General features: G+C 41.3%; 1 protein-coding gene across 6 annotated transcripts in view; it reads right to left on the bottom strand.

Moving 5' to 3' along the window:
* Positions 1-20698, bottom strand: part of LOC135112683 (melanopsin-A-like) — a 132856-nt gene that overhangs the window by 11360 nt on the left and 100798 nt on the right. For 3 of the 6 annotated variants that reach the window (XM_064027330.1, XM_064027331.1, XM_064027332.1), the window contains 3 exons: positions 18035-18544; positions 14261-14452; positions 942-1049 (listed from right to left, as the gene is read on the bottom strand). In XM_064027330.1, coding sequence (XP_063883400.1) covers positions 942-1049; positions 14261-14452; positions 18035-18365 — 631 coding nt within the window. In that variant the 5' untranslated portion in view covers positions 18366-18544. The remainder of the gene's footprint in view (positions 1-941; positions 1050-14260; positions 14453-18034; positions 18545-20698) is intronic. The other 3 variants (XM_064027335.1, XM_064027333.1, XM_064027334.1) reach the window with 1 other exon arrangement.

Genomic DNA, 20698 nt, shown 5'->3' on the forward strand with positions numbered 1-20698 from the left:
GAGAAAAATAATGAACTTCATGAAGGGAGGAAGAGACAGACAGGAAAAAGATAAAACTAAAAGATGAAGTTTTGGAATAAAAATTGCAAATTTTCCGGTCAAGTTCGCCCATCCTCTGTACTGATAATGGAGGACAGATAATGAAATGAAGGGAGAGACGGGGAAAAGTCAACAAGGAAAAAGAATGAGCAAGAAAAAGGGAAAAAAAAAGAATTAAATGGAAGAAACGAAGGTAGACTTTTAATACGTTGAATAGAGGAAGAGGTTGTGAAAAGAAAGAGAGAAAAAAAATGAACGGAGAATTGAAGAGATGAAGAGAAAGACAAAAAAAAAAAAAAAAAAAAGATGACACACATTGAGGGAATTCAAAGACAGGGTTATGGTTATGGGTGATAGGAGAGGAGGAGTTATGGAGGGGAAGGAAGAACGAGGAGGAAAGAAGCAGCAGCCTGTTTTGCGTTAAGATGAAAGGTTCCCCAGATGATTATTTTCTGACAGCATAATGTGATGTATACGTTATCATGTTTCTGATCCATCTACAGTGGTGGGAGCAGTAGTAGTAGTAGTAGTAGTAGTAGTAATTGTCGATGTTGTTGTAATAGAAGCTGTGGTAGTAGTAGTAGTAGTAGTAGTAGTAGTAGTAGTAGTAGTAGTAGTAGGAGTCGAAGTTGTTGTAATAGAAGCTGAGGCAGTAGTAGTAGTTGTAGTAGTAGCAGAAGTCGCGGTACTAATAGTAGTAGTAGTAGTAGTAGTAGTAGTAGTAGTAGTAGTAGTAGTAGTAGTAGTAGTAGTAGTAGTAGTAGTAGCAGCAGCACCTTTTTTCAAATACTTAGCCAGAACCCCTCAGAGAGAGAGAGAGAGAGAGAGAGAGAGAGAGAGAGAGAGAGAGAGAGAGAGAGAGAGAGAGAGAGAGAGAGAGAGAGAGAGAGAGAGCAGCTCACCTCGCTCCGGGTGGCAGATGTTCACGTAGCGGATGATGCTGACGCTGGCGTGGATGCACATGGAGAACGTGCCGAAGAACATGGCGCAGAACCCGTAGTAGTTACAGCCTGAAGGGGAAAGAACACTATTACCACTACCATTACGATAAGTATCCCCACCACCACCACCACCACCACCACCACCACCACCACCACCACCACCGCCAATTACAGCCTGAGGGGAGAAATAACACCAATACCGTCACTACCATCGCCACAACTATCCTCTCATCACTACTACTACTACTGTTGCCATCATTACCAATCAAAATCATTACCACCACTAGCATCACCACAGCTATCACCACCATTATTACTATTATCACTATCAACACCACCATTTAGAACCACCACCTCGATTATATTATTTACTCCCTCGTCCCGACCAGGAGATCAGGCACATACACCACCACCACCACCACCACCACCACCACCACCACTACTGACAGGACGAAATAGAGAACTTTTAATTGTAACTGCGGTTGAACTTATCACTAAATGGAGAAGCGGCAAATAATAAAAGTTCCCGTGCAAAACTTGTATTTCCGAACATATGTGGGGCGACTTTGGGAAGAGACGGAGGAAACAAGCGAAACAAATTAATCGAAACGAAAAAAAATGGAAAGGCAAGACAAAAAAAAATGGAAATAATACGGGATTAAGGAAACAAAAATCTCTACTGTCTAATGGATCCAAAACTGAGACGAGATGAAGAAAAAATGAAGATTCGAAAAAAAAAAAAAAAAAAAAAAATCACGCAACAGCAATAAATGTGAAGCCGAGTGAACGAACAGCAATCTGGATACGAGTTTGACCAAGCAAGGTAGTAAGTTTGTACCTTTCTGGAGTTGGACATGTATTTCCACACACGTTTATCCCCGAGGCGAACATTGTAAGAGGACGGAAGATTGGGTACCGACGAGCAGAGTGAGTGACACAAGATCCATTTTCTTTGATTAATAAGGAGATCGTAGAAAAAGGGATCGGTAACGGAGGTATTTTTTTCTTCACATACAAATAAGGGTTAGAGGAAAAGGGGTACAGAAAATGGGAGGAGTACCAAATTATTTTATTTTCACACACCAGTAAGGGTCAGAGGAAAAGAGCTAAGGAAAATGGGAGAAGTAAAGTAGTTAAAGAAACTGAAATGAGGTTAATAAAGAGGTTGTAGAAAATGTAAAGCGGAAACTAAGGTATTTTGTTAGTTTCACACACCAATAAGAGTCAGACTAATGCCAGTTTTTGTAAAGAGAACAGGAGTGAAGTAGTTAGGAAAAAATGATATGATGTTAATAAGGAGATTAGAACTGAAGGTATACAACTGTCTGGATTCGTTCTGTGGCTAAGGGCCATATTCTCTAACACTCCTACGCTGCACTTCCACTACATTCAAAAGGCTCTACTTAAGTTTACATAGGTTTTTAAGGGCTATTTTATGATTCTTATGACATATTAACGAACTTCTACGTTATGAAAAGGAGAAACGCCCTTTGAGAACCTGGCTAATCATCTCCGTAGCCTTTGAAAATAGTATTGGTGGTGGTGAGACAATAAAGCGTTGATTCCCTTCGGCGCTCACTCCGATCTCTGGTGTTGGCAAGCTGCGGTGGGGGAAATGAATACAGATGCGGTTATGGTGTGTGGAGGGGTGATGTAATTAAGCGATGAGAGAGAGAGACTACTATACTCTACCATTTCTACTACTACCACGTCCACCACAACCACCACTACTACTTCTACTACTACTACTACTACTACTACTGCTGCTGCTGCTGACGGGTACTGACACCTTTAAATATCCCTGTACACATATACTCAGTAACTCCTTTTCATCATTACCGATTCATTGATTTTCTTCCGGCTTTCCTTCGACCAGTGGTGCGGTTCTCATCTCATTCGTGTGTCTCAGTGAGTGTGGGGAGAGTATCGAAGCCTTTTGACCTTTTTTTTCTTATTTTTCCGAGAATCTTCATCGTCTCAGGTGCAAGATCCTCGCCTTTGTATGATTCCCTTTGTGTTTGTGTGTGTGTGTGTGTGTGTGTGTTTGGGTCCGTCCACCTCTGCTCTCTCTCTCTCCTGTGTTATTCCCAACATATGTCTTAGTAAATGTTAGTCGTTTTCTATTTAAGTTTTCTCTATTTCTCTTTTCTGGCTTTTGTTTCGTTCTCTCTTCTTGTGTTTGGGTTTACTTTACTTGCCTCGGATGTCCGTTTTCTTTGGCTTGATGTTTTTTTCTTAGTTTGTTGGTCAACGTCGTTTTCTTTTTCACTTTGCATCTTTTGGTCTTTTTTTTTTTTTTTTAGTTTAGTTTTAGTTTTCTCTTTTTAGTTCTCTTTCAGTGGTGTCCGTGGAAACTTTTTTTTTCCCATTTTTATTATCACCATCATATCCTCCTCCACTGTACTCTGAATGTTAACAAAGGGAAGCTCAAGCAATATAAGGGTTAAGAGGGCATTATTCTTCCTCACGATCCGAAATTTCATTAAGGTTCCTGACAGATGGTCCCCTTCCTATTATTCTCTCATCTCAACTTTCCCTTACGCCCGTCGTCGCCACCCCCCCAAAAAAAAAGTCGAGCTTAAAGGGATGAAGCTTAGCGACAGGTGGTTTTGTAATGAAATCGCAGCTCCTCTCTACTTTGCTTTTTGTGTAATATTAATTTGGATTTGGGTTTGAAATCGTTGCAGTCTCTCTCTCTCTCTCTCTCTCTCTCTCTCTCTCTCTCTCTCTCTCTCTCTCCATTTTGCAGTGAAATCGATGTTATTGATTCATATCTCCCTTTCTTTACTGGTTTTCTTTCGCCACTGTTTTACTTATCTCTTCTTCCATCGCTTTCTTTTATTCATTTTGCAGTGAAATCTATGTTATTAATTCATATTTCCCTGTTATCGCTGATTTCCTTCATTCATATTACATCAAAATCGTCACTATTTATTCATCTCTTCTTACTTCACTTTCTTTTATTTCTTTTGCAGTGAAATCGTCGGCACTTTTTTTTTTTTAACACTACACAGGATTCTTGAGTCACTCCCCGCGGTGGTAAAAACAATACGCACCGTTCAGACTGTCGTGATATCGACGTCAATTGGCACCTTTTCCCTCCCATTTCTTCCTGTAGTGCGGCCAATGATATGACTTCAATTAGCGGCTTTGCGTTGCTTGTTCCTGGTTTTTGTTATACTAAGAGAGAAAAAAAAAACAAGAGTGGTAGCTTCTCCCGCCGGAAAGGGATAATGTGAACTGAAAACAAGTGAAGTGCAAAAGGAACAGATAAGGAATGATGAAAGTGACGTGACGGAATTAGTGGACGGTGTATGGGAAGGGTAAAAAGACTGGAATTGTAACACGTGGTGATAAGAAGACAAAGTTAAACAGACTGAAATACACTCTCTCGCATGTAGTGAGAAATACTTACCACAAATTCAAAGCAGAAAGTAAGCATCTCTAAATAGATAGATAAATAGATAGATAGATAGATAGTTTGATAGATTAAAACACTTATATTACTGATCATAGTTTCCTGTTGCTGTTACATTCATATATGGCGATAGATACTGACCATAAAGTCAATACACAAAGCAAGCACCAGTGAATAGATAGATAGAAAGAGATAGATAGATAGAGATAGATAGATAGATAGATAGATAGATACACACGTATGTATCTGTGATCACAGTTTACCTTTTGATATTACACTGCATTTCTATTATTCATATAAAAAATGCATACAATTCATACATACACATACACGAGGCGCACTAGGTCACAGCAACACCCATAATAGTACACTCTAATCTCCATCATTACACTTGCAATACACTCATGAACATCAGTCAAGCGGACCATATTCTGAAACACTTCTACTCGCACCTCCACTACTTTCAAAATCCTTCAATTAAAGAAAAGTTACACGGGTTTCTAAGAATATAATTTTTTCTTTTTACGGTTCTAGTGACAGATTAACAATATTTATACACGATTTACAGAAGAAACACTCTTGCGAACTCGGCTAATCATCTGTGGCCTTTGAAAATAATCACAGCGAGAAAGCAAAGCGTTTCTGAATACAGGACATACACATTTTCACCGGCTGAGCTGAAGAAAGCCTGGGCGGGAGGAGGGAGCCGGGAGGGAATGGAAAGGTGAAACAGTACAAATACGAGGGCGCCGAGAACACGTGTCGTTTTCCCAGTCCCCGGGATGAAGGGCGTTCGCTGGAAGTGAAAACGGACGATGTGAATTAAGTGAGGAATCTTCCAATCCTGCGGGAGGTGAGGCGGTAGTGAAGTGACGGTGAAGTGATGGTGATGTGGTGGTGAGCCTCCTACAAGTTGAAAAAAAAAAGTAATAATGAGAAAAAAAAACACACAATAAAACAAATACCTAACTAAACGCAAAATCAATAAACAAATAAAAAAAATAAAACAATGAAGTAACATTTTAATAACTCCAGGATTAATTTGCCGCCCCGGATATTGATCTTATTGTTGCCTTTAAACGTTAGAGCGCTAATGACATTACGAAATTTGCATCCCAGTTCATGTACTTGTAAATGAACAATAATATAACTACAAGGACTAAAGGACTTAAAACACTCGGAACAATGCCTATGAGTACGTGGATAAATGAGTGGATGGCTGGAATGTGGATAGATGAATAGATGGATGGAATGTGGAAAGAGAAATAGGTGACTGGTGGAGTAGATGAATGATTAGCTGGTTGAATGGATGAATGGGTAACCTGTTTAACTGATGGATGGATGGATGAAGTGTGGATAGATGAGTGGATGTACGTATGAGTGAGTGACTGGATGGATGGATAAAAGGGATGAGTAACTGGTGGAGTAGATGGATCAGGAAGTGGCTGAATGGGTGCATAGGTAATCTGTTAAACTAATTCACTCCCCCACCTCTCTCTCTCTCAAACCCCAAGGAGGTGGTTACATATCGGCGGAGTCTTAAAATTATACAGACTCTCGTATGTAGTGAGAAATACGAGTAAACTTGCGCTAGACCATTTTATGAAACTTAAGGAAAAGCTTTGGCAGTGTAAAACTTTAGATTCACGTACTCTGCCTCACTATGGTGCTCGGCGGGGTCCAAATTGAACTGCACTGTGTATGTTTCAAGCACCGAACCGACAAGTGAGTGGTGTAGCAAGACTCTTAAGTGAATAAACAGATAAACAACAGCATGGACATGCAAAATGATACGATATTGGATAAAGGGAAGGTGTGAGCTGTTGAGAAACTTGAAGTCAGCTGAAATGAGGCTGATTTTCCGGTACTTGAGAGAGAGAGAGAGAGAGAGAGAGAGAGAGAGAGAGAGAGAGAGAGAGAGAGAGAGAGAGAGAGAGAGAGAGAGAGAGAGAGAGAGAGAGAGAGAGAGAGAGAGAGAGATTAAGAACATAAGAAATAAGGGAAGCTGCAAGAAGCCACCAGGCTTACACGTGGCAAACCCTGTATAAAATATACCTACCTATTTCCACTTATCATCCCCATCCGTTTAATCTTCTCTTAAAGCTCCCTAATGTCTTAGCACTAACATGATTACTGAATCCATTCCACTTATCTACCACTCTATTTGAGAACTAATTTCTTCCTATTTCCTAAATTTTTCAAGCTTGAGCTCTGTTCACCGGTCAGTGCGTGTGAATCGAGTTTTACAAATGTTCCTGTCAACTTTTGCTTCAGTAACGTCATATTTTTCTCTTCAGGTCGTGAGTCATCAGAAGTACTGTGTTGCTGTATATTCCCCGTGTTTTCTTTGTGAATTATCTACCTGTCACTCAGTTATCGTAGAAATGGACAAACAGATTACATAAGGATACTGTAATATCTTAGTGATAACTCTAGGTAATTTAACTTTGTTTTATGATCTAACTGAAAAAAAAAACTTAGTTCATAATTATTTCACATAATATAATTTCCATCCATTAACTAAATTAAATGTGTTCATAATTATTTCACATAATATAATTTCCATCCATTAATTAAATTAAATGTCACAGGCGGCTATTCATTGATTTGTTTAAACTTTATACACACACAATAAAAAAAAGTAAAATCAATAGAAATAAATATAATGCAAAACTTGTGTGTTGCCACGCTCCCCACAAAAAAAAAAAAGTTAAACAGAAAAAGAAAAACAAAAAAGGCCAATCTAGTTTTGCAGATGTTTAATATCAATAACTGTACGTAAGTCTCGGCTGATCATTACTGCATTCTAGAAAAGCAAGTTTTGAGGCCACACTGGCACCAAGCTTTATTACAAATCAATGAGGTACATAACGCGCAATGAATTCAGAGGCACGTGGGAAGAGAAATAGTAGATATTAAACCTATCTGAAATCCGGTAATAATCTCTCTCTCTCTCTCTCTCTCTCTCTCTCTCTCTCTCTCTCTCTCTCTCTCTCTCTCTCTCTCTCTCTCTCTCTCTGACAACACTCTAAATGTTCGTAATTCATGGAAGGAAACTTGAGGAAATGTTTTGGTGAATGGATGGCTGGATGGATGGCTGGATGGCCGGATGAATGAATTTGTGAGTGGGTGATTGGGTGGATGGATTAAGAAATGGAAGGTTTGCATGTTTGATTTTATTTATATATGAATGAATGTATGGATGTGTGGGTCAGTGAATGCATGGATTGTTTGACTGATTATTTTAAGATGAGTTAATGGATGAGTAGATGAATCAGAGAATGGATGGAACGTTGGACTACCTTTACTTTTCTCACCCCATTATTGTTGTTGTTGTTGTTGTTGTTGTTGTTGTTGTTGTTGTCGTCATTCTTGTTATTATTATTATTATATTTATCTTCTTAGTGCCGAAACAATTAAATCATATAGTTCCTGAAAACCCATAAAAGAAAAAAAACATAAAAAGACTAAAATAGAATAAATAAAGAGATAAATCAATAAAACAATACAAATCATTATGAATGAAACTGAATACGAGTTTGAAATCACAAGCTTAATGAGCTGAGACTAATTAATATTTTTTTACTACATTTTTCATTCCATAAATAGTTCTACACTGTTTACATCCATGATAACGTTCCATCTCTCTCTCTCTCTCTCTCTGTCTCTCTGTCTCTCTCTCTCTGGTTGTCATGGATACGATGATGACGCATCCTGTCTCTCTTCCCCCGCTTTTATCACTTTCATTCCTCTCCCTTGTTCGTTGAGAGAGAGAGAGAGAGAGAGAGAGAGAGAGAGAGAGAGAGAGAGAGAGAGAGAGAGAGAGAGAGAGAGAGAGAGAGAGAGAGAGAGAGAGAGAGAGAGAGAGAGTCTTAAGAAAACAAAAGAATCGCATATCGTGTCTTATCGCTTGAGAGAGAGAGAGAGAGAGAGAGAGAGAGAGAGAGAGAGAGAGAGAGAGAGAGAGAGAGAGAGAGAGAGAGAGAGAGAGAGAGAGAGAGAGAGAGAGAGAATCTAATAAAGGAAAGGGGAAGGGTGATGAAGTAGAGAATTTAGCCCCGTTTCAATGCAACAATACATTTAGTACTACTACGACTACTACTATTACTATCGCAACAACAACATCGACAACCACCACTACTATTATTATTACTACTATAACTATCCTTGTCAGCAGAAGTACGTGTCCAATATTAATGATAATCTATGCGTACAATGAAGCTTGCTATTTGTCTATTTATGTTTTGTGCGTAGTCTCGTCTCTAATCCAGGTTTCTTTAGGATGTCTTACTCGCCAGCAGGAGCCAGGAGAAAAGAAAATGGGAGGAGCGAAGTAGTTAAGAAAAATGAATTGAGTTTTAGTAAGATGGAAGAAAGGTGGAAAATGGAAGCGAAAACTAAGGTATTTTGTTATTTTCACAAACAAATAAGAGTCTGAGGGAAAGAGGTAAAGAAAATAGCAGAAGTAAAAGTAGTTAAAGAAAATGAAGAGGTTAATAAAGTTATACGAGAAACTGGAAACGAAAAAAAACGAAGGCATTTTGCTATTTTCACCCACCAGTAAGAGTCAGAGTAATGCCATTTTTTGCAAAGAGAATGGAAGACGTGAAGTAGTTAAGAAAATGAATTATGGTTATTATGGAAATCGTAGAAAAGAGAAAAAGAAAACTAAGGAATATTGTTAGTTTCAGCTACACCTTACAGACATTTCAACAGCTTATCTCCACTACTTGTCAGCCTGTACTGGAGAATATAGGACTTTTCAGAGACTTTTGTGAAATATTTGTGATAGTTAAATAAATACTCTGCACCATCAATAGGAAAAACATGCATGAAACCCCAATTCCTCATCTCCGTGGCGTTTAAAAATAGTTAATAAGAGAGAGGAAAACCTTTAAGAATACACAGCAATGAGAACTGCGCCACCAATAGCAAAAAACATGCATGAAACTCCAATTCCTCGTCTCTGGTGCCTTTGAAAGTATTCCTTTTGAGGGAGCAAAGCCTTTACGAATACGCACCAGCCCCACACACCAATACCTGGAGAGGAGCAAACATCTGACCTACAGTGTCGTGGCCTCGCTAACCCGTGGAGCAACGCTGGGATAATCAGAGGGGGACTCTACACGTGGGGCGGAAGTCATTCACACACACTCGCATCTGACGCCGCTGGGAAAATTAATCTCCAGCTGTGTCTCCTGATGTGGGTGTGCGGGGCAGTGCGAGTTACGAGCCCTTCATAACCTTGGCTTCAGTATGATTTAATTCTGGATACCACTGGCCGTCAATGAAGCTCAGGATAATGTTTTTCGTAATCAAGGGGTTTTTCATCCGCGTTTACTGTATGGTTGACAACTGGTGATTTTTTTCAGTAACATGTCTTCGCTGTAATTAAATTTTATATACCATTAGAGAAGAGAAAATACAGTATAAAGGTGATGTTAAGGTATCGTCGAGGTGTGTATTTTTGCGTATGAGGGTTTGTCATAGTCTCTCTCTCTCTCTCTCTCTCTCTCTCCTACACTTCCACCCGCCCACACACACACACAGAGGAGGAGAATGGTTAATCGATCGAGCCTTTGACACCTAATGGGCAAATTTATTCATCGTCTATCTCATCCATTCATGTATTCCGTCACTACGAGGGAGGCTCCAGAACCTGCAACACTTGTAAATGTAGAGTGGAGCGGGGCGTGAAAACTGTTAGAGTGAGCGATACAGAGAGAGAGAGAGAGAGAGAGAGAGAGAGAGAGAGAGAGAGAGAGAGAGAGAGAGAGAGAGAGAGAGAGAGAGAGAGAGAGAGAGAGAGAGAGAGAGAGAGAGAGAGAGAGAGAGAGAGAGAGAGAGAGAGAGAGAGAGAACAGAGTATGAAAAATGACTACTTATGTGACACAGCCAGAAGAGTAAGATACTAGAAAATCTGCTGAAGTGAGGCTTGTCAGGACACTTCCCACTTCCCCCCACCCCCTCCTCCTGTTCTTCCTGTTCTCTCTCTCTCTCTCTCTCTCTCTCTCTCTCTCTCTCTCTCTCTCTCTCTCTCTCTCTCTCTCTCTCTCTCTCTCTCTCTTCTTCCCTCTCCTCCACCGGCTAAAACCAAGAGGATCTAAGGGGGTTCGAGGGCCTGCGGCGCTCGATACCTTCCCGCGTCTGGTTTCTTTGCAGGCCTGACCGAGTGGCGGATGCAGAGATTATAACTGTGCTCCACTCTTGCTTCCTTTGGTGGTGGTGAGAAAGGGGAGGCCGGGCGAGGAGGGAGATGAATCGTGAAGTACAAGGAAGGGGAGTAATTGCGTTGGGATAATAAATGAGAGAATGATAAAGAAAAGGTAGTGAATGCAAAGGATGATTAGGAGAGGAAAGCAGAGGAGAGGGAAGGAGGGGAGAGGAAATGAGAAAAGGTGATTGCAATATATAATGTCAGTAATTATGATTGTGTTATGAAAAACTTAGAGGAAAGTTGAGGAAAAGTAGTGCAATACATGTAAGGTTCCCTCAAATTCAATGACGTGGTATTTCATTTCAAAATGTCTGGTTCATCTTACATCGAGTCTGCTAATTGGAAAGCACTCGGCGGCTTATTCAGAGAGGGCACGAAGGCCGTCTGTGCAGCGTCTGACGGTAATCTCAGACTCGAGGCAAGTGTTGGGAGGAACGGGAAACATGAAGTGCGGCGCTGTTTTTATTCTGGACACGCAAGAAACATGTACAAGTCTGAAGTGGAGAGAGAGAGTAGAAAATAGTGTTTATTTTCCATTTCTATAATTTAACTTAAAGAAAAATTAATGGCAAGACCAAACTAAAATCTCTTAAAAGGGGAATAAAAAAAAATGAATGACTTTTTTCATGTCAACAATTTAATCAAAGGAAAAGATCATCGCAAGACTCAGATGGAATATTGGAAAGATAATTTAACAGTCATCACTTATTTCTTAATTTTGATGACTGAAGGCAAAAATTCACATGAAGACTGAACTGATAAGAGGAACAAGAAGAAACATTTCTTAATATTTATCTAACATATGTACCCTCCTCGTCGAAGGCCCTCACGGTAAGGAAAATGAGCAAAAATGACAAATCTTGAAGTTAAATATGAACTGGTGCAGCTGACAAATCAACAAAAGTCGGTGGAAGTTCGTATGACTCCACTGAACCAAATATATAAAGGGAAACAATTTATTCCCGTGTTTCGGTATGCTTAGATCAAATCCGTGATGTTGTTTACGGCGAGCGCTAACAAAACACTTACAGGCTGCTGTGTTGCGCTTCCTAATGGACGGGAGAGACGAAAAGAGAAAACATCTGGATTTAAATGTTCCTTTCTCCTCTACCTTTACCTTTACCTTGACAAGATGGGTGCAGAGGAGGAGGAGGAGGAGGAGGAGGAGGAGGAGGAGGAGGAGGAGGAGGAGGAGGAGGAGGAGGAGGAGGAGGGCAAGGAAAAAAATAGGAAGAGACCTATTGGTCCTAACGAATCTTTTTGCAATCCTAACAAGGCTATTTGTGAAGAGGAGGAGGAGGAGGAGGAGGAGGAGGAGGAGGAGGAGGAGGAGGAGGAGGAGGAGGAGGAGGAGGACGAGGAGGAGGAGGAGGAGGGCACCAACGACGACATGAAGAGTATTACATGATTTTCCACGAGAAGAGCAGAACAACACATCAATTTTTTAAGAATACATACACGCCTCTCGATTTCCAACTTAACGCTTCATGAAACAGTTCCCCTCGCCGTGATGCCTTTGTGGGGAAGGAAGTGCCACGTGCTAAGTGCCCCTTAACCGCACGGCACTCTGGGACTCTCGAACCCATAATCAATAATGTTGGTGTTCTAGTCACTTCCTTGAAGGCAACCGGAAGTGACCTGTCCTCCACTGTGCTATGAGAGGCGCGTGGCGGTGGCGGCTAAGAAAGCCACGCAACGCCTCACTATAGATCTAAAATTTCTGATTAGGGCATAACAAACTTAGTATTGTTCAGTGCTTCAAAAATCCAATTCCTTCATCTGTGAACTCAACACAACCTTCCAGATAGCTATCTCCTCCTCTTCAATGGCACTCATCTGTCCCCATCTTCTATATTGATCATCCTCGGTCTGTCCTTTACTAATAATCTAAAATGGAAACTTGACATCTCATCTCTAGTGCCCCTCTTACATGAAAGGCAAAGGTGAAGCAATGGTGCGGTGGCCAGGTGTTACGGAGGCGAGGGTGTCAAATACGGTCCCCTGGTCTGATGTATGTCCATCGTGGGAACATTCCATCAACATAAAGGCGTGGACGATGAATTAATTAGAGTAGTATCGAGGGTTTATGGATGACTATCGAAACATTGGTGCTACTTACTGCCCTGCTCGTGAAGCGTGTTTCAGTGAGTCAGACGCGCCGAGCCAATGAACCGCAGGCATCACAAAGAAAGAACGACAGGAAAGAATGACACGAGATAGTGAACAACCATTCCACGAAGCTCAGGATGGAAAACAAGCTGAACAACAATCGGTAATAATAGCTTGAAAACATCCAGAGTTAAAGAAAAGAACAAGAACAAAAAATTACAGGAACTAGAACGGTCGATGATTGCGTGTTATTCTCAACATCGCGACACAAAATTGTCCAGTATTAAAATCACAGTTCCCGGTTCTCATCTGCCTAATGGAAGAGCTACTTGACAATTCATGCGCTCTTTTGCCGGAAAATCTACAATATCGTTGAATTATATACTTATCATATGCAAACTCATGATGCGGACTTCTGGTGAGCGTCCGTTCGTGTGTGTGTGTGTGTGTGTGTGTGTGTGTGTGTGTGTGTGTGTGTGTGTGTGTGTGTGTCAAGGGAGGGCGAAAGGTAAGGGCGCAGTCTGTTTGTTCTTCATCCTTACGCAACTATGGCTTATGTAAACGATGAGAGTAAATATTAATCAAATATAATACTATGGGAGCCAAACTACATGCTTACCTGTCGCTGCTCCCAGGTATATGATGACAAGGCGGCAAACTTTCCCCCTCATATAAAGAACAAACAACAAGACGCCGTATATAAACATTAATCTACCTGAATTTTTATCACACACATTAATCAGAACTTTAACCTGTGCCTTCTCTTCTCCTTACCCAACTGCACACCTTTTTACTTATCTATTATTCATCTGTTTATTCATTTATTTATTATTCATCTGTCAGGGAGTCTGGCAAAGAGCACAGAAAATATAATTACGAAAATTCTCTGTCACTCTCCTCCCCTCCAAAAAAAAAAAAAAAAAAAAAAAAAAAAAATAAATAAATAAAAATAAATAAAATAAATAATTACAGATTTCAAAGGCTGGCTAATTGAACTGTAGTGATCTTGAAAACCTTTTCTTGAAACACTTTTGCCGTCAGAAGCAGGAAGAGGAAGGGAAAAAGGTGTTGGGAAGGAAGAAAAGAAGTAGGAGGAAGATGAAAAGAAGTGACAGGAAGATGAAAAGAAGAGAAACAGGAAGTGAGGGGGAGTAACGGAAAAAAGAATTGATTAAGGAGAAAAGAAGTAGCAAGAAGATGACAAGAAGAGAGACAGAAAGACGAGGGAAAGTAAGAAACAAAGGAATTGAGGAAAGAGAAAAGAAAGAAGTGGCAGAAAGACAGGAAAAAGTGGAAGAGAAACAGGAATTGAGAGGAAGCAACGGAAAAGGAGCTGAGGAGGAAGAAAACAAAGAAGTGGCAGAAAATTGACAAGTGGAAGAGAAACAAGGTGAGGAGGGATAAAAGAAAAGAAGTTGAGGAAGGAGAGAAAACGTGACAGTAAGGTGAGAACAAATAATAAAACGAGGGGGAGTGAGAGAAGCAACAATGATCTAGATATTCCTTTGCACACCTACACACTCATCCTCCACTTACCTGGCTTATTGAAAAGCAGCATGGGATCCACACCAAGGGCAGCCAGGATCATGAGTGTGTGCACCAGCAGACTGAAGGCCACATCAGACACGGCGAGGCTCAAAGTGCAGACGTGGGAGCTCCGAAGACGCCTCCTCCTCCCGCAGGCCCTCACCACCACCACCAGGGCGTTGGCCACCACTGACACCACCACTGCGGAGAGCGGAAACGTGGGTGAGGACAAAATTACGGTTAATGAATGGGAAATGGGAGGAAAAAGTGCTTGGTTAGAAGGGGGTGCTTAAGGTTACGCCACTGTTGTAGGAGGAGAGGGGAGGAGTAAAAATAGACGGTGAAGAATGAGGAGAGAAAAAAATTACGAAAAGGCACGCACTGACTGCCCCAGGGTGAGTGTGACCTTAAGGTACAGTGTGCGGTTAATTAGTTACGTCTGGGTTAGGTGAAGGGAGGTAAAGGCGACACTGTATGCCTGGTAAATAAGGTCGACATTTTTATAGTGAAACATGATGCAGGTGAGGGTAAGAGATACAGGGAGAGGAAAATGTGTGAATGGGAGAGGAAAGATGAAAGGATGAGGAAAAGAAGTGAGTAGAAAAAAGGAGGAAGGAGAAGAGAAGTGGGAGGAAGGAAGAGAAGAGGGAGATATAAGAAGCGAGAAGAAAGAGAAATGAAGTGGGAGGAAAAAAATAAAAGAGATGGGAAGAAGAGAAACGGAAGGGATGAGGGAGAATAAGTGAGTGGAAGAGAAAAAAGGGTTGTCAATGGATAAAATAAAACAAAAAAGAAAAAAAACGTGAGGAAGAGGAAAACACACGAGGAAAAGTGGAACAAAGAGAAGTGAGAAGACTGATTTAACTTTGAAGAAGAGGAAGAAAAGAACAGGAAGGAACAGTTGACACAAGACATATCCACGAAGGGAACAAGACCGCTGTAACTTCTTCTCACTACATACTTTCTTCCTCCTCATCATTCACTTTGATTGCTTTCCTTACCACCTCCACCACTTCCCTTCCTCTTTTTCCTTCAAGGCTTCTCTTACAAAACACATGAAGTAATATATCCATGTCATCATCCCCGGCCATGTTCACCCACAGATCCTTCACTTCATCTCCTTCGAGACTCACGGTCAAGGCCAACATCAAAGCTGAATTCACTGGTTTGTGCCTCGTAATAGAATACTGGAAAGAGAGAGAGAGAGAGAGAGAGAGAGAGAGAGAGAGAGAGAGAGAGAGAGAGAGAGAGAGAGAGAGAGAGAGAGAGAGAGAGAGAGAGAGAGAGAGAGAGAGAGAGAGAGAGAGAGAGCAAAACAAACGAGAGATTAAGGCGATTGTTTAAAAGAATACATGATTAAAACGTACATTACAATGGGGTTAGGAACAAACAATTAATTCTAGAAGACTGGCGGAAGAGGCAATTGAGGCTGAATGGAAGAGAGAAAACTGGGAGGTAATCAAGGCAACAAGGAGCACTGCATGATGAAAAACACCTGGAGGGAGAAAGGAAGGAAGGGGTGGATGAAGAACACAGAAAAGAAGCACAATACATAAGAACGAAAAAAATGAATTTATAAAGTGAAGAAAGAAACAAGGGATTGGTGTTTCTGTTTCTTATTACACACACACACACACACACACACACACACACACACACACACACACACACACAGAAAAGGCAGCACAATAAATAAGACTAATAAAAAAAGAATGAATTTGTAAAGTGGAGAGATAAACAAGGCATTGATGTTACTGTTTCTCATTATTCTCTCTCTCTCTCTCTCTCTCTCTCTCTCTCTCTCTCTCTCTCTCTCTCTCTCTCTCTCTCTCTCTCTCTCTCACACACACACACACACACCTCGAGGCACGTCCCCTCCTAGCTGGTCAACACGGAGAAGCAGCCATTGTTGACGCAGTGATCCCCCATTAGTCTTCAGTCCTCACCCACACTCAACACTCGAGATTCACTTCTGGATTAGCGAAGGGCTTTTTGCGTCGCACCGAAACACACTTCCCTGCGTGCCGATGCGGGGTGTCACAATGTTCAAGACTAATGGAGCTTTGATTGGATACAGGGTCATGCTAGCGTGTGTGTGTGTGTGTGTGTGTGTGTGTGTGTGTGTGTGTGTGTGTGTGTGTGTGTGTGTGTGTGTGTGTGTGTGTGTGTGTGTGTGTGTGTGTGTGTGTGTGTGTGTGTGTGTGTGTGTGTAGCGTGAAGGTGATCGACCACAGAAAAAAAAAAAAAAAAAAAAGACCGAGGAAGCCCCATAAGATAGCACCTCCCATTAAAAGTTGAACAGGAGATGCTTTCCAAAACGGAGACCAATTTAGCTCCAGAGATGTCCCCGATACTTCCCTCCTTAGGCAATTAGTCACCTGTGTGTCTGAACCCTTTGGCTTACGTTCCGTGTGGCGGTGTTGTCAAAGGATTGGATGTTATGAATGTTAACCCTTTCAGTGCTATTTGACACGTTTTCTTACTTACTAACCACCCTTGTTTTTCATGTGTTTTCTTGTTCCGCAGCCACCTCCAAACATTGTACGGGATAAAAATTGCAAAGTTTATTATTTTTTATCCCCTTCTTTCTTGTAGATGTTTATAAAGATTCCACATATTGTTTTTGGTGCTGTGAATTTTTGTATATCGAACTGAAAAGGTTAATTAAAGCACATGTGACAAGATTACAGGGCACTCAGGGATTTACAACACTACACCACATCTAACCTAACCTAACATAACGTAACGTAACCTAACCTAACTTAACCTTACCTAATCTAACCTAACGTAACCTAACCTAACCTAAACTAACGTAACCTAACCTAACCTATCCTAACATAACCTAACCTAACTTAACCTTACCTAATCTAACTTAACGTAACGTAACGTAACCTAACCTAACCTAACTCAACACAGCTTAATCTAACCTAACTCAACACAGCTTAACTTAACCTAACATGCTATGGGAATACGGGATAGTGAGGACATTACACCACTATTGAAACTCTGATGATATTATTATGGCAAAGGAATAGAGAGCAATGGAAACTTAACACTGATTACCATGAAAGTGGAATAAGCAGGGATAAAGTGAAAGAAAAAGGTAGTGAAAGTATTATATTCGCAATACTGAGGTGGCAATGACAAGCCAGATAACATTACAGTATGACAGAGGAATACTGAACAATGAAGAAAATGCAACACTCATTGCCATAAAACTGGGCTAGGCAGGCATAAGGCAATGAAGGTTTTATATTTGCAATACTGAAAGGGCAATGCGAGACGGTCAGGTTATCTACAAGAACTGATAGGCGGACAGCCCCCCCCCCCCAAAAAAAAAAAAAAAGTAAAAAAAAAAATAATAAAAATAAATAAATAAATAAATAAAAAGGGTACTCAGGTTAAGGACACTATACTTGCAACACTTAATGGCCCATATTCAATAACGCTTTGCTCTCTCGCCAAGACAACAGAGATGATTACCCGGGTTCTCAAGAGTGTTTCTCCAGCTAGTAATGTAAAGATCTTGTTAATTTGTCACTAAAACCGTAAAAACACCCTTAAAAACCCGTGTCACTTCAACTAAACTAGAGCCTTTTAAAAGTTGTGAAGGTGAGGTGCGGAAATGTTTCAGAATATAGGACGAAGACAGAAAGGCAATCAGCTTACCCACAAAAAAACAGATAGACAAACAACTAAGGAGAAAGAGAGAGAATAAAAAAAATAAAACACTGAAGAAACTATACTTAAAAAAACTAGAAGACAGAGAGACCGTCAGCTTACCTACGAAAATGAGGTACGCCGCGACGAGGGGGCTGACAAGAGGCTGCAGAGGTGGGGGAGCCTCAGCGAAAGGCGAGGAGGAAACATTAAGAGGCTGAGTATCATTGTCCAAACATCTGTCCCAAGACGTGGCTAAGGACGCGAGGAGCAGCACACTGGGAGACGCTGACGGAGGCGATGAAGAGACACCCTCAGCTGGGAAATACAGGGGCAGGAGATCCGTGGGTGGGGAGGAGGTGGCTGAGACGGGTGCTAAGTCAGGTACTGTGGTGGTGGTGGTGTACATTCCACTCTCCCAGGGGTTGAGTTCAAAAGCCACGTACGCACTCATGACAGTTCAGGTGTTTACTGAAGACTCCGCGGGTCAGTCTGAGGTTCAATTTCACTCCAGCAACTCTAGTCACGTGTTGGGGTTTTCATTTGGTGCCTCACGTGTTCGTCCAGCGGTAAAGATGCGGGAGAGGATAATGGGGAGCCTTGTGGTCGTTTTCTTTTTCCCATAAGGTCAAGCTGAAGATAATGAAAGTGGACGCTGTAGTTATCTGAGTTCTCTCACATTCTTCCTTCTCCTTCTCTTCCTCCTCCTCCTCGTCCGCTCCTGTCTTCTTTCACTTTTCCTTCATGCCCTCATTTCAAAGGTATCTAAATTTGTTTTTTTGGTTGTCTGCTAATCATTTCTTTTTGTTTAATCTCACACGGTGTTCTATTTGTGAATTCAACTCATCACCTTGACATTAACCTTTTATATTTCATGTTGTAAAAAAAAGGTAATTTTTTTTTTGCTGTACGTGCAGCATAAATCCTCTTTTCATGATATTCAGAATTTCATTGACTGCATCCTGTAATACACAATATCAAAAAATACGTCCTACTCCTTTCTGTAATGGAATGTGACAGAATGGCAGTGAAATGATATGGAATGATGGGATATTTAGTGAGTGGGATGATGTTTCTCTGCACAATTGTCAACAGATGAGCCATAAAACCGCGACGCCGACAGCAATGGGTTTCAATGGAATTCAGTGAAAAAACGTGGGGCTTCCTACGCACAATACCAAGAATACAGGATAATCTGGTTCGCTTCATTTGATGGAGCGAAAATCGAGAGGAATGATACTACCCACACGAACTTCCCCCGAGAGAGAGAGAGAGAGAGAGAGAGAGAGAGAGAGAGAGAGAGAGAGAGAGAGAGAGAGAGAGAGAGAGAGAGAGAGAGAGAGAGAGAGAGAGAGAGAGAGAGAGAGAGAGAGAGAGAGAGAGAGAGAGAGAGAGAGAGAGAGAGAGAGAGAGAGAGAGAGATTGGAATGGAGGGAAGAAAGGTAAGAGGCAAAGAGGAGTTAATGGTGGTAAGTGAGAACAGGATAATTCAATAGATCACCGGTGATTCCATTATCTTGCAACAGTCTCTCTCTCTCTCTCTCTCTCTCTCTCTCTCTCTCTCTCTCTCTCTCTCTCTCTCTCTCTCTCTCTCTCTCTCTCCGTGTACTTTACATATCTAGTACCTGAATACACAAGCGTGAAAAAAATGTGAAGCAAACTGGATATAATAAAAAAAAAAAAAAAAAAGTTGACATAAGAAGCCTAGTTACTGTATTCAGTGCGCGCTGGGCCTGTGATTCTCTCCTAACGATTCGCCGGGCATAAGTAATCGTATATGAGGGACGGAGCGCTCAGTTCCATGTATCCTGAGCACTTTATTTTTCCCCAGCCGACCGCAATTAATGTTTTCAGCAGCAACAGTAGTGCGCGAGCCTTTATTTTCTTTCACTCTCAGTTCTGGGGATTGAAAATGTAGGGGACGTTTTGATCACCAATTACTGTATAATCAGAGCGAGAGCGAGAGCGAGAGAGAGAGAGAGAGAGAGAGAGAGAGAGAGAGAGAGAGAGAGAGAGAGAGTGGGATGTGGGCAGGATATGTATGCCAATAGAATACAATTTAACTTTTACTTCCCGAGGAGAACATGTCACGAAACTTGGAAATGTTTATTGTTTACGTACACAGTCTCTCTCTCTCTCTCTCTCTCTCTCTCTCTCTCTCTCTCTCTCTCTCTCTCTCTCTCTCTCTCTCTCTCTTGGACAGCAGTTATTTTCTTCAAATTCTCTTCACTTTATCGTTTTCACCTCAGTTTCCATAAGCAAATCTCAAGGCCCCTTCATCACCACTCGATCCATTTCATTGTCAAATATTATCACGGTTTGTAGCACTGGGAGGCAGAGGCAAAGGGGACAAATGAATGGTGCTGCTGGGCGTGTCCTTTCCCACTTGCACGTGTTGAGTGTCGAAGGAATAGTGTTGATGATTATTCGCGTCAGGTACTTGGTTCATTAGTTTTCTTAGACACAAGTTTAAATCCGAGGGGTCATTTAAAAAGGGAAGGAAAGGGAGGGGAAAGGGAAGGGAAGGGAAGGGAAGGGAAGGGAGAGGAGGAGAGAAGAGGGGAAGAGAGGAGATAGAAGCGAAGGAGAGGTAAAGAAAGGAAGGGTTGAAGGAAAAGAAGGGGAAAAGAAGGGCATAAAAAGAAAGGTAAGGAACGGTTAGGGAAAGAGGAAAGGGAAAAGACAGAAAGGGAAAATGCACAAAGTTAAAGAAAGGATGGGAAGGGAAAGGTAGGGAAGGAGAAAAAGAGTGGAAGAGAAAGGAAGGGAAGAGATGGAAGGGAATGA

The sequence above is a fragment of the Scylla paramamosain genome, chromosome 24 (genome assembly GCF_035594125.1).
Source record: "Scylla paramamosain isolate STU-SP2022 chromosome 24, ASM3559412v1, whole genome shotgun sequence".
NCBI lineage: Eukaryota > Metazoa > Arthropoda > Malacostraca > Decapoda > Portunidae > Scylla > Scylla paramamosain.